The sequence below is a fragment of the Saccopteryx leptura genome, chromosome 1, assembly GCF_036850995.1.
Source record: "Saccopteryx leptura isolate mSacLep1 chromosome 1, mSacLep1_pri_phased_curated, whole genome shotgun sequence".
NCBI classification, from domain to species: domain Eukaryota; kingdom Metazoa; phylum Chordata; class Mammalia; order Chiroptera; family Emballonuridae; genus Saccopteryx; species Saccopteryx leptura.
The window spans coordinates 212,749,855-212,764,974 of NC_089503.1; the positions used below are offsets into that span (position 1 = coordinate 212,749,855).

Below are 15,120 nucleotides of genomic sequence, written 5' to 3' on the forward strand. Positions count from 1 at the left end.
GTACAATTACTCCACACACAAAAGGCTGCATCTACACTGAGCGCTTGTTGAGATAGAAAAGGAAGGCTTCTGGTCAGAATTCTTCTCCCTCTTTTCAACGTTCTAACATAGAAGAACTATTCCAAAAGGCTTTAAAGGCAAACATGTGAAATAAACTTAGTTTCAAAGTTAGAGATGCTTCTATGTTAGTAATGATAAGCCCAAGTAATTAACCTGAGACTCAAAGAGCTGGCTTAGACACTGAGTCACGAAAGCCAGAAGAATCTGAGGAGTAAATCATTAGGTGGAGAATGTTGGGTGAAAACAGAGCTTGTTGGGAGAACAAGCCCCGATGACAGGTCAATGAGTGAGGAAATGAGAGTGAATCAAGGCGGGAGGGATGCCCAACAGCTGTGTGAACAGAGCATATGCAGCAATGTAGGGCAGGTTTTCAGCAGGGCAGAGAGAGCCCAGGAGAGAGCCAACTGAACAAAACGTGACTTCATCAGAGACACCAACTAGAACATTCTTTTTTAGAAAAGCGTATAGGCTCTGCTATTCTCTACTCCCTGTCCTGTTAGATTTTTCTCTAATGGCATTTATCACCACAATCACCGCCATCACCACACACACACACACACACACACACACAAATACACACACTTTCTTATTTTGTAACTCCCCTAAAATAATTAATATTTGGGGCTCCACAAGGAGCTTTATTTTGTTTTCTGATAAACTCCCACTGCCTAGCACACAGTGGACATGTGATAAATATTTACTGACAATGAATGAATGAATGGTATAGGCATTAGCTTCAAGTAAGTTATTCTATTAGGTTCAGGAGCGATGCTCTTTCTGCAGGTATTTACAAACTACTATAAATCACTGAAAGGTGGAGAATCAAAAACAACTTTAGTGTGTAGATTGTATACTGTTGTAGTAAATTTCATTCAACATTTGTTATTGTAAAAAGGTCTCACTCTCTCTTCACTGATAATCAGTGTTTTTAGTTTAAATCCCCACCCTTCACTCATTATCCTTACTCCAAGAAAACTCTTAACTGATCAGTACTTTCATAATTCCCTCAACATTGGCCTTTTGAGATTTCAAAGGTAGAGACGGTTTTAGAACTAATAATAATGATGAAGAAACTACACATGTCATGAATGTAACTGTGGTCTGTGTCTGTTCAGAGAAAAGAACAAATGCCCCAGGCTGAAATGCAGCAAGGAGAGACAGGTGGAGTGGCTATTTTCAGATATGAGCAACAGACAGACCATGAGGCACAGTTGCAAGTAGAGATTGTGACATAAGCCACTGACTGTCTCTCCTGTCTCCCAGACAGGAGTTCTTGTGGACCTTGCTTTCACCATCTTTGAGTCAAGTCCCATGCCTGGAACACAAAGCCAGCAATGCGAGTGCTTCCAATGTGCCAAGAATGCCCATGAGTCAATCTGATTCATCAAAACTGTAGCCACAGATTTAACCTCAAAGGATAACAAGAGATCTTACTGAAATAATACAACATGAATTGATTTGGGAAAGGGCATAATAGTATTACATTATGAAAATACATCATGAAATACAGAAGAGGTGTTATTTAAGTATATGAAAATACAGAGAGGTGTTATTTAAGTATAAATGTTATCATATTTATTCTAAAAATAACTGCACATTGGGACTACATGCTACATAAAATGCATGGATGAAATCCCAATATTTTATGACAATGCATAATTGTTTCACATTGCAACACCAAAAACTGCATTGCCCATACATTTGTTTTCTAGAAGGTTTTTATGTATTTGCTTTACTTCAAAATAAATAAAAATTAGGACCCTCTGTACTCCCCCAAATTGGAAAACACATCATTCAGTCACATTAATGTTCACTTGACTTTTAATAAAGGAATGAATTAGAGGGAAAACGGTCTTCTCTATTTTCAGAAACTGAATTCTCATGTGATAGATAACAGCAGAAGAATTTAAAATAAATAACTTTATTCAACCTAATGGAAAATAATAACTTAATATAAAGCTATCTCGGCCCTGGCCAGTTGGCTCAGTGGTAGAGCGTTGGCCTGGCATGCAGAAGACCCGGGTTCGATTCTCGGCCAGGGCACACAGGAGAAGCACCCATTTGCTTCTCCACCCCTCCCCCTCTCCTTCCTCTCTGTCTCTCTCTTCCCCTCCTGCAGCCGAGGCTCCATTGGAGCAAAGATGGCCCGGGTGCTGGGGATGGCTCCTTGGCCTCTGCCCCAGGCGCTAGAGTGACTCTGGTCGCAACAGAGCGACGCCCCGGAGGGGCAGAGCATCGCCCCCTGGTGGGCAGAGCGTCGCCCCCTGGTGGGCGTGCCAGGTGGATCCCGGTCGGGCGCATGTGGGAGTCTGTCTGACTGTCTCTCCCCGTTTCCAGCTTCAGAAACATACAAAAACAAAAACAAACAAAAAAATATATAAAGCTATCTCATCTTGTCATGGTAATCATAATCATGATTCTTTAAAAATCGTTTCATATTTCAAATATCACTCAAAAATGATGTTTTGCATCTCTCCTTTGATAGTTTCTAAAATTCTCACCTTAAAGGTTTTATATTGAGAGCTCCACTATCAAGGGAAAAATAAAAAAAGACAAAAAATGTAAAACCTCTCTAGAGCTGGAGCTCAAAGGTCTCAAGTATAGTCCTAAATCAACTATTCCGTATAAAATAGAAATCAGGGCAATTAAATCACTTCTCCCAGACCTCATACTGGCTCCCCACTGATGGCGTGGGGAGCCAGTTTCTGTCTTCTCTTGCACAAGCCTGTGATCTCGGGCAAGTTACTCTGCCACAATGGGCCTTGTTTCTGCATGAAAAAGATGCACATGGTCACTTCATACCTTTCTCATAGTCATTGCAAGTCGAGTCAAAGCTATCCAGGAAAAGTCTTCGTACATTGCTGAGAAAACAGGAAGTAATCTGTAATACTAACTTTGATTCCATTTAAATAAATAAATAAATAACAATTATTGTGTTCAAGTAAAATAAATAAATTAATAAAAATTAATTTCCTTTGGCCTTTAAAAGAAAAAAATATACAATGTATCCAAAAGTCAGATGATTTAAAAGTGTTATAAGTCTACCTTAAATACTTTTGGAAAAGTCAGAGTATTTAAAATATATATATATATTATATATTTTTTCATATAGTTTCTGAGAAATTCTTGCAACAAAATACATTTATATGAATATACATATGTGTATATATATATATATGTTTAAAAATAAAAAATAGAAACAGAAAAAAATCAATTAAAAAACACTAAAAAAAAAGTAGAAAACAAAAGAGACAAAGGTTGAATGCTCCAATATAGATTTTGTTGTTGAGCACTGATACCTATGATTCTATATAGCTCAAATTTCACCAGGTGAAATATTCATCAAGGTGCCAGAAATGCCCAGCCAGAATGAAAGATTATTAAGGCTTGTTAAGATGGCCAGTGTGCAGATGAAGAAACTGGGCCCAAAGGAGTTAACTGGCTGACACCTGGCCAGAGAACTAGTTAATATGCAGAGGCCAAGTTCAAGTCTAGGTTTCTTGCTTTTCAGTCCAGCATTCCTTCATCCCCATCATGCTGGGCCTCATTTCCAAGACAAGTGACAATCCCCTTTCCTTCTGACAAGCTCTCTGCCTGCACCACACGCGACTCTGACCTTTCTGGCCTGCTCATGACAGTGCAACACTCACAATTATCATGCTGGTCCAAGCACTCAAAGCAGATGATCATTAAATGGCTTGATGCACAATTTCAATCACTCACCTGCCTGGAGAGAAGTATCAAGCAGGGTGGGGAATAAAAAGAAGGCACTTGCCTCAGTCCCTGGCCGCTCTCTATGGGCAGTGTACAAATAAACAGTTTATCAGCAGCCCTTGCAGGGACTCTGAGCAAGTCACAGACATCCTGAACACTCACTGGGTTGTACACCTTCCCGAGCAGGTCCTCAGTGATCCCCTGGACGAACAGTAAGAAGCCAGAGAATGTACAAACTCATACACATGACCATGAGCTTGCCAAACCTCCATAATGTATATTCATCTCACAAAGACTTTACACAAAGTACAGGCTTTCTTTATGGTAAATTTTGCGTGGACCTCCCAAGATTTTCCGAGTACTGTCTAGAGCTGCACTATCCAATGTGTAGCTGCTAGCTTAAGCCATAGCTCTAGACTGAGATGTGTTCTGAGTATAAAATAGACATCAAACCTATAAGATGTGGCATGAAACAAGAAGTGTGATTAATAATTCATCAATAATTAACTGTGTTGATTAGATTTTGACATTATTATATTTTGCATACAAGTATTGGGTTAAATGAAATAGTAAAGTTGATCTCACCCATTTCTTTTTACTTCTTTAAAAGCTTAGACTCTTAGGAAGTTTAAAATCACAGATATAATATGCATTTTATTTCTATTGAATAGTGCTGGCTTCGATGTTAAATGGATATAGCAATAACACTTTGACCTACTCTTATAAAACTACCTACAGGAACGATGGTGCACGCTTCCATCTGTCTTTGAAGAGCTGAAGATGTCATCATGAGGCTGACACATAACATCTTCCTCCCATAACCTACAAGACAAGCCCTTTTCAGAGTCCAGGTACTTTTTCTTCACTGTCAACCATAATAGTTACGTTACATGGTTCCCCACCTTCTAGGAAGGGAAAGTAGATACATGAAGTAGTCCCACTGAAAAAGGACAACACGCCAATATCTGCGCTCCCAGGAGAGAGCCAGCATTTAAATTATCGGCCACACAGAGGACTCGGATGGGTGGCATTAGTCGGGGAAGTATCAACACCAGCAGAAAGGGACCCTCACCATCACCATGGAAACACAAAGGAGTCTCTGGCCTTCCCTCCCCCCCACCACAGCCCTGAGCAACAAGAGGAAGAAAAGACAGAACACGCGTGAGACAGACTCTGCTGTCTCTCCACCACAAGTTGCTAGAGGCACAGAGGTGTCCACCCTGTGGTGGAAAATGGAGGCAGGAGAGGAGGAAAGAAAATAACTTAAAATCAGTGAAGAGACTCGGGTATATTCCAAGAACCCGAATGAGATGAAAGATAATGGGGAAATGTACACAAGTAGGTCAAGATAACACTAAAGCTTCAAGCAAGGGGGGTGGAACACAGAGCAGTTGGGGAGAGGGCGAGCTGTTCGAGGAGAAAAAGAATTAAACCATCGCATCGTGAATGTCAGAAAATCAATGGAATTCCTTCTAACAGAATTATTAACTTGAAAGCCACAACTTCAGAAGGTTTCACATTTTATGAAGGATGTGTAAAGGGTGTGATGACAAGCGCGCAAGGGAGGACCTAGTTTGAAGGAGGGCGCCTAGGGTGGTCCTCGGCAAAAGGTGTTTGACCTCAGCCCTGGGCTGGGAGGGGGACCTGTGGCAATGAAGGCCAGAGGCCGGGAAGACTTAGCAGCCCCTTTGGAGAAACGAAACAAAGGCCTCTGTAGTCTGCACGCAGAGTCTGTTCATGGAAGTGAGAGCAGCCCGAGGGGTGAAAGGGAAGGCAGAGAAAAAGCTCAGAGATTCTCTTGACTCAGAGGTACTCAACCTGCCCCCTCCGGAAGAAAGCAGAAGCATGTGTTAGGCATGAAAGAGCACCAGGCACCTTCTTCCTTCTCTATCAGATGCAGAGATGGCCGACATTCTTCTCGGTCAATGCATCCGGCACTTCGTTGCATGTTTCTGAAGGGCTGCCCCGACAGGTTCAGATGGTGGCTACTGCCAAGAAAGGCAATGAATGGTCCCTTGTGCAGTGCTCCCACACTGGACTGGAGAAGGCTGTCAATTACCTGAAGGATTTCGGGGAATTTCAAGAGCTCTTCAGTTGGCTGGCCCCAGGGCTTCCTAGACCCAACATTTCTGGATTTTTCCCTCCTTTCTGAATACACAGATCCCTCTTAGCCTGCTAGGCTATCTTTCAGCCTGCCGCTGCCTACTCTACCCTTGAGTAAGCAAACATCCCCTATCACCATCTTGTTCCCCAAACTTCTCAAAGCTTGAGATGCGATGATTCACAGGCAGCGAGGAAATCTCAGCTGGATTTTCCAACCCTGGACTGCACATAGGTGGCAGCTCCTGTTTCAACCTGTGTCACTGTTTTGACATGTTTCAGCGGCAGGGAACAGAACACATCACAGTGCCGTAGCTGGCTGGTTCTCTGCCTGCTTGCTGAATGGGTAGAACTCTCGTCTACAACTTCCCTAGCCTCCTGTCGGCCCAGGAATGTTAGCTCAGAACCGCATCTCAGCTACCTGCAGGGCCATGTCTGGACTCATCTCCAGCCAGCTGAGCTACAGACGGGTTCATCTGAGGATGATTTCCAGGAAACAAGAAATGAATTCCATGCAGTTCAGCAAATATGGGACTGAGCTTCCTCACATAGTCACACCCTGTTAAGTTCACTCAATCTTATTCGTCAGCTCCGAGGCAGGGTGCCGGGGAAAATCCAAATGATTAACTTAGAAGGGATGTATGTGCCTTCTGGAAACAAAAGAAACACTTACCCCAATTTCTGGCAAGTGATCCTTCCGTTCAGACAGGACACTGGTTCGAACCTATGGAGAAAGACAAGCATTTTCAATAAGGCTCTGGCATAGAAACTAGTGCAGATACTTCACAGGTGCTGGCTTTTATTTTTGCCCCACCTGACGTCACTTCTGACTCTGTGGTTAATCATTATCGAAGAACTGTATACAACACCCACTGCAAAGCAAGGAAGCTGTCCTTTTATAGTTCATAGATTTCCTGATTTTTCTAGGTACACAGAGCTGCCTGGATCCTTACCCCATCAGCACTTACCAAATCCAGAGATATCTGGCCTTTAGCTGAACTGACTTTCATTTCCTTAAAGGGCAACGTTCCTATTCAATATTGAAGAGAAAGGATAGCACTGGTGTAGAGGAAGTTATTGCATGCATGCTCAATGAATATGTATTCTTTGAATGAGCATGCAAACCCACAGTCCTTGTAGGTCATCCCTCCCACTTGAGAACTGTGGGTCAAATTGTCAGATACCATTATCTAGATTCCCTTGAAAGTGAATTCTCAATTTGGGGAAAGAGAAATAGTGTAAAATAGTCATCTGGGTAGGCTTTTCACAAGTTTGGAATGTGTTCCAAGTGAAACAGCAACATAGATGATAGATGTTAATCTTCCACCAAGCGGTGATCCTTAATCCTGGCTGGCTATGCATTAGAATTACTGGGGTCCTGTAAGGCCAGTGGCCCTGGCCATGCAAACTCCCATTGGATTCGGGCAGACAGTAAAGGAACTGTGGGGCCAGAAAATGGTGGGCCATCCTGTTTATTAGAGTCTCACTATGGCCAACGAGCAAGCAGTCAGGGAAAACTACTTCCCTCTCTCTGGGCTGATGAGCAAAGAGGCGGGGGACACCCCTTCTCCCGCAAACAATAGCAAAAAATGGCCCCTGTCAATGGCGGCAGGCAGTCCACAGTCTACGATCTTCTGCCCCGAGGACAAGCACCTGCAGCCTACACAGACTATACACATGTGGTGCTGCCCGTGCTCATGCACCAATCAGGCAAAGTACAAGCGAGCCAGCCTAACACACTTGTTTGTCCAACAGGTCCTTTGCAAACTCCTGGTGATCTTTCCCAGATACGAATTCTAATGTTCAGCGGCAGAGTCTACAGTTCGCTATGTCAACAAAAGTACCTTCAGCCTAAGAAAAAGTCTTGTAAGAGTTGATCTGAGCCAAACTGACAGCAATTAATGGGAAGCAAAATCTGAACAGACTGAGAAAATGCTCCAGAGAATGGCGGTTTTGCAGCTTATTTTATGCATTGGAATCAAGGCAAAGGTGTTAGGAAGAGGCATTCACAGATGTGTGAAATTCACTAGTGGTGGATGAAGGAGGCTGGAGAAATCAAAGAGGGGAACCGCTGGGGTTGGATAAAACGCAAATGCAGGGCCACTCCTTGCACAGTGGCGAGTGCAGGAGGTCACGTGGACAGCACAGGAGACGGCATGCATGCGGGGAGCAAAATGACAATGTCTCCTGCTGGGGCCCACAGCTGTGCCTTCGAGGCGTCCAGAGAAGAAAATTACTCTGACATTTTCTAAGGTATGTTCTCTTAGATGCACAGAAACAATAGATAAGTTTCAATGGTCAAGGCTGACCTGTGTTGGGGAAGTGTAAGGTCCAGGAGGTGCCCACCCACCGTGACCCGCTGTCAGCTAGGAGTCTGGGCGCTCAGGCCATCCTGGATGGCTCCTTTCTGTCTCAGGGTTTGAAAGGCTACCATGCAGGCCTGACAGGTTTAGTCCGTGGCCTCTTTTTCATCCACATCTATCTGAGACAAAGGTGTTTCAAATGAAAAGAAATCTCGGCTGTTTTTCTCACTTAGGAAGAGCTAGTGACAGCAAGAGAAAACGTAAAGCCTAACCCTGGTGTATCTTAGTTGAAGTAAGGATGAGGTGAATTAAATAAAGACGATCAACACACAAGCACACTTGGGTTAACTGGAGAGTGGAGGGCTGGGGGGATGCGTCAGAGGGACCCCGGGCACCTGGGTCGACACTGTCATCCCTCTGTGGGGGCAGCACTGCCGATCATATTGCTCTTCAAATCCTTTACATCATGACATACCCGACCCAACTGGGCCACTTCTCCCAGGTGAGGGGATGTGGAAAATAACCCTCATGATGTTGAAGCATGCGAACCCACCGCCAAGGGCCTGCTGATCTTGCACCTGGCTTCCAGTCCCTTGAAGAAACCCCCGGGCCATGGTCGGTAAAGCAGGACATTTGAACTTGCAGCTTAACAAGTCTTTGTTGCTTTAAGACAGACTGAGCTCTATCGCTACCACACAAGATTGCCCACCAGTGGCTCAGTGATAGAGTGTTGGCCTGACGTGCAGGAGTCCCGGGTTCGATTCCCGGCCAGGGCACACAGGAGAAGCGCCCATCTGCTTCTCCACCCCTCCCCCTCTCCTTCCTCTCTGTCTCTCTCTTCCCCTCCCGCAGCCAAGGCTCTATTGGAGCAAAGTTGGCCCGGGCGCTGAGGATGGCTCTATGGCCTCTGCCTCAGGTGCTAGAATGGCTCTGGTTGCAACAGAGCGAAGCCCCAGATGGGCAGAGCATCACCCCCTGGTGGGAATGCCGGGTGGATCCCGGTGGGGCACATGCGGGAATCTGTCTGACTGCCTCCCCGTTTCCGGCTTCAGAAAAATACAAAAAAAAAAGAAAAGATTGTCCACCAGAGCACAAAACAAACGACAAGAGACAGAACAGGGTAAATAACACAATCTGCACAAAAAACTCAAGTTGAGATTTCATGTCGCAGCGCTTACGGCTGAGAGCATGAGCAGGCTGGGAACCGTGTCAACGTTTTCTAGTCCAGAATGTTCGGTGGTGCCTTACGGCCTCTTTACATGGAAATCGTCGGCTGGTCTCAGGGGATGAGGAGCCTCTCTATAGCTGGGCGGGAACGGACCACATTGTGAGTGTGTGTGTGTGTGTGTGTGTGTGTGTGTGTGTGTAATGAATACGTGAAGGATATACATAGTGTGTATATTGATATATACACATGTTACATATATTAGAATGGACTATATAGACAGTGAATAAATATTCACACACATGCAATCCATAAACTCATACATATATGTGTGTATTTATATACCATGTTAAGAAAATATTTAACACCAAAACAACATTATCGAAGGAATACGCTTGAATTTAGAAATAAAGTGAAAGTCACAAGCTGGTATAGGTCAACATATGTAGGACCACATAAAATATATATATATATTATGTGATATAATGTTGGACAAACTTAGAATTAATACTGACAATTCTTGCAACATGCTTCTTAAACTCCTAAGTTTATATTGATTTTATCAGTAGAACACTTACTTGTTATAAATATGAACTAAAGAGAAAAAGATTCTTAACTCAAAGTTATACATAATGAAAAAAATCTAAAGATATTCACAGAAAAAAGTATCATAACTAACAAGTATGTGGAAATCTGTGTTTACTTAATAGAAGTATTTGTGAAAGTATTCATGTCACATTTTCCTAAATCAAGGCATGTTTAAATCATTGATTTAAAGAAACTGAAAGACAATACTTTTGTAAACCAATTTTAAATTTCATGAAATCAGATTTTCATAGGAAACATTTATTTATTTTAGGATGTATGTCTAGCTGTAAACCATTTATATTTAAGATCAGTACTATGGATACCATGCCATATAAGTTACACTGACACACAGATCACAATGATGCATTTGTTATATAATATACATCAGTACAGTGAACACAAACCAGGTGGCGAGCACCAGCTTCATCAGTGAAGAAGGTGCTATTACTTCTATTTGGGACTTCAGAGTCCAGCTGGCGAGACAACTGTCTGAATAACCCAGTACAATGAAATAAATGCTATAATGGAAATGGGAGCATTTCCCCATGGGCACCCTGAGAGGGAAGTAACTAATTCAGCCTGTAAGTGTCAGGAGAGCTTTCACAGAAGAGGTGGCGTGAGCTCTGAAGGATGAGTAGGAGTTTGGGGCAATGAAGGATATGACAGAGCAAGCAGGGTGTTGTGTAAAAAGCATGCATCATAGAGTTGTAAAAGCCCAGTTGTGTCTGAGAAAGAGAGAGTATTCTGATGCTGCTAGAATATGGGGACCTTCATGGAAGGGGCAGGAGGTAGATACATTTGAGGAGACAGGTTAGGGGTTATTTGTTGTCAAGGGCCATCTATCTATCAAAGGCTTTATGCAATTTATAAGCAACAATAAGAAATCATGGGAGGCATTTGGGTAGAGGAGTGACATAATCAGAGCCCCCTAAATCATCCCAACTCTGCTCCATGTCACGTTGGGAGAATTATTTAACCTCTTTAAGCCAGTTGCCCTTTGCGTTGTTTGTTATCTTTGACAAGGGGGTAATAGACCTCAGCAGTTGCTGGATTACATTTTTCTCAGAATTTAGAACAATAACTGACACAGAGGAAGAGAGGAAGAAAGTGATAGAGAAAGGGAAGGAAGAAGAGAGGCAATAAGGAAGGAAGCAAGACAAAGAAAAAAGGAGATCAAAAGAAGGAAGAGAAGACAGAGGAGAGAAAGGAGGAAGACTGAGAGACAGGGGAATTGGAAGGTAGGGAGAAAGGAGAGAAAAATGTCACTGAAAAAATATTTTTAAGCCCTGGACAGATTCAGAAGAGACCTCTTGCTGAGGAAGGGACAGTGAAATGGTTGTCACTGCAGAATTTGGAATATTTCAGTTCGTGGCAACAGCAAGCCTCCTGAGATTTACTGGCTTTCTGCAAGAATTCCTTTTCCCTTTTTTGGTCTCATTATCAGTTCTTATCCTTATACCCCTCCCTGTCCCTTCCTGGAACATTAGAACATCTGTCTGACTGCACACTTAAAAACTTTAGAACTTCTTTTTGTCTAAACCTTTATGACACTCGATAAAACAAGACAAATCAACGAATAGGAGTGATCATACAGAAGACTTTATAATTCCATCTTGAATATTTCTCCAAGTTCATGTCAAACAAATTCATTTCCTTCTCTATTGACTTCATAAGTTCAAAATTCTACATATTAACTTGACCTTGAAAAATCGAATGGTCACCAGGTGACCATTCGTACAGTGAATTATACTCACTGTCTCGTCAAATCCCTACCGACTAGGTCAGAAAGCCTAATTGTTTCCAAGCAGGAGGCTGCTTGGCCTACCATGCCAGTTGCTGAATATAGCAGTCCATTGCTCAAATCCATGCAGAACGCCCCAAGCAAGCCACCTCGTTTACAAACAGCATGGGCACTACTCCCTTGAGGGTGAGTGGAGTGTAAAGAGGTGGTGTTGCCTCAAATGCTAGGACATCATCGGTACCCAGATCCAGAGCAGGGAAGACCATGCTGCCACGACTCTGCAGAGTGGCTGTGCCCAGTCTGTGCAAATATACCTCCTCATTGTCCCCATGGTCAGCGAGAAGGGAGCACCCCTTCCCTGGACACTCACCTGGAAGGCAGAGCAGGAGATAGCGACAATAATAGAGGAATGCTCTCGGGACACAGAGAGAGCCCAGATGCCCTTCTTACACCATGTCACATCTGGTAAGGTCTCTGATAATGAATAGCCCATTGAAACACAGCCATTTTTACTAATTATAATATTACTCTAATTTGCTATGCATCTCAAGTAAGAATATAGTCTAATAATATCACATCTACTGGGAATGAAACACAGAACTCCTTAATAGTCAGACTCAGAAAAACCTGACAGGACAGACTGTTTAGCCCCTTTTCACAGAGGAGGGAACTGCTCAGTCAGTATTGTATCACCTAGGATGTTTTGTAATGAGAGAAAATCAGAAAGATTCTTCTAAAAAAAAAGGTGAATAGAATTTCAGATCTGGAAGAGGTCTTGGGCATTATCAGACAATGGTTCTTAAACTCCCGTGTGCATACTCATCACCGACTGGTCTGCAGCTGGTCAGAGACCTGGTATAGAATACAGACTCTCAGGCTCCTTCCAGACCCACTGAGTCAGAGTCTTCATTTTAATGAGGTTCCCAAGTAGTTCATCTGCACGTTAAAGTTTGAGAAGGTCTGATCTAGAGGAGAGTTTATGAGTGAACTAGGACACAGATGAGAACTGTGGATAGACATCAGCCCATAAAAATGAGTGGGATAAGAAATGGGGTTTAGTCTTCTGGTTATGTTTAGTAAATTTTTTTTCAATCTGAGGTATCTATAAAAGCTCCAGATAATATTTTTGATCAGAGATGCCCTTTCTTTTGTTATGCAAATGAGAGCAGTTTCTCTGATCATCAAGTCAGGGATCTATCTGGGTCAGACTAAGCTGGTAAGATTCTGTGTTGGCTGATTCTTCCTCGCCCCACCCAGTCCCCCTCCCTACCCACCCAATCCCAAATTCATATGTTAAAGCTTTAAATGTCAATACCTCAGAATGTGACTACAATAGGAAATAGGGTGATTAAGTTAAAACAAGGCCATTAGAGTGGGGCCATAATGCAAGAGAACTGGTGTCCTGATAAAAGGAAGAGATACTAGTGGTGTGGACACAAAAGAATGACCATGTGAAAGTCGGCAAGAGGGTAGCCGTCTGCAAGTAAAGGAGAGAGGCCTCCAGAAAACTCATCCCTGCCAATAGCTTGTTTTTGGACATCCAGACTCCAGAACTGAGAAATAAATTTCTATTGCTGAAACTACCCAGTCTGTGGCACTTTGGGGCAGTAGTTCTAGCAAACGTAGACAGTCAGTCTATCGGTGTTGTAGGGTATGGTCCTCTGGGACTTTCACCCAAGAGCCCAGCTCATCTTTGCTCAACCCTGAAAGAGTGCCAGATATCCTCAGATGTCTCAGCACCTGTTTTTGCACTGCACCCCCCACAGCCCAAATCTGACAAATGTCTCTATAGGCAAACCAGCTATGAAGTGGAGTCCCCTTCAGTCTCCAAAATGTCACTTCAGCTACACATGAAAACCAAAGGATCTGCTGGGTTGGCTGTCTTTCACCTCCCACCTTGGGTTACAACTTCCACTCAAGGGAGAATCAGGAAATGCTCTCAGGTGAAAAAATGGCTTCTTAGTCCCTCCAGGGTCAATTCAGCACCTGTCCTTAGGACGTTGTCTCTTGCTTGTTTTCCCCGGTCCCTTTCCCTGGGGTGAGTACTCTCCCAGGCACTGTGCAAGAGCAGGAGGTCTCCCTCCGCTTTTCATAAGCTTTTGGCAGGGTTCATTCGCATCCTGCCAAGCTCGCATCTCAGCAGGTCTCTTCAGGGAAAAAAATGGAAATAGACTTGAGGCCTCTGAAGTCATGACTTCTCATTTCACTCAACTAACTGCTTAAAAGCTTTGCAGATTCTTTCTGATCAGCAACAGCCCTGCATCCAGGCAAAGCCCTCCTCTTGAGCCTACTCTGAGAATCACCAAATGCCCGCAGAGGAAAAACCACAGGCTCTTGACAGCTCAGCTCCCAAAAGTCCACCTTTCTCAGGAATTTTTGTTTATCTCATCGCTATTATTTTCATAGCTTGATAGAGTTTTCAAACGTAACATGGCTGGCTTGTTTCTAGCTTGTTGGCAGTTGGCTCATTGCATGCCCCTCCTACAACGTTCTAACCAAAGTAAACTTTGTAATATATGAAAGTTATTGGACAGATAAGAAATCTTTCAAATATGCTTAGGAGATGAAAAGTAATAATTAACAGAGCATAGTGAAATACGATTGGGGTGGGGAAATCCCATTATATGTTGGTCTGTCTAATGAGGTAGGTCTTTGATAAACTAGTTACAAATGCATAATTGCAGGTAGTTCTCTTAGTAAAGACAGAGTTTACCCTGAAGCCTGAGACTATCCAGAAGTAATTCAATAATTATTTAGTAGGACATGCTGTCTTGGTGTTTACCAGGTAAGTTTGATTATCTTTCACATATCCAAACATATTATACAAAATTATGTACACAAGAACATTCTGTGTCTGACTTCCTGCCCAAAACAGGAAGACAAATATAAGCACTCTTTTTAGTTTGGATGCATTTCATCTTAGAGGTTTTTCATTTTCCTAAGACCATGATGTCCACACCATAGTTCTCTAGTCACATGGGTCCCTTTATGCTTAATTAGTGGCTCTTTAAGACTTCTAATTTTGCTATACGAATACGCCATTATACTCAATTCTACCAATCACACAGGAGTCGTGTGGTTCTATAGGTTAATAGTGACGACAAATGTGGCTCGGGGGCCGCATAACTCTGAGTATCTCTGCCATTACCCACACTTTATTCCATTCCCCCTGCCGACTATTAGAGAGATCTATTACAGGTGGGTGAAAAATGACTGAAACAGCAAAAATGTCTTCAGACATTGCTTTCCATCGTCAGAGCATCTCTGAGAGAGGCAGGCTTGGCTCAATACGAGAGGTGCTGACACTGAGGTCTGGCTTTCCCAGAAGTAAAAGAGGTCTCTCTACTCGTGCTGTTCTGAGAGCTTCCTCTCCTGCCTTCCAAACTCTCACATCCTGCGCCTTCCTGAAAGGGACACAGGCTGAGAAAGGCAGTCTTGTTCTAACCCCA

The 15,120-nt window shown here is 43.2% G+C and overlaps 1 protein-coding gene across 13 annotated transcripts in view; it reads right to left on the reverse strand.

Moving 5' to 3' along the window:
* INPP4B (inositol polyphosphate-4-phosphatase type II B) overlaps positions 1-15,120 on the reverse strand; it is a 611,130-nt gene that overhangs the window by 199,506 nt on the left and 396,504 nt on the right. For 12 of the 13 annotated variants that reach the window (XM_066385755.1, XM_066385735.1, XM_066385716.1 and 9 more), the window contains one exon: positions 6,548-6,598. In XM_066385755.1, the coding sequence (XP_066241852.1) occupies positions 6,548-6,598 (51 nt within the window). Of the gene's footprint in view, positions 1-5,649; positions 5,670-6,547; positions 6,599-15,120 lie in introns of those variants that run through there. The other variant, XM_066385793.1, reaches the window with a different exon arrangement.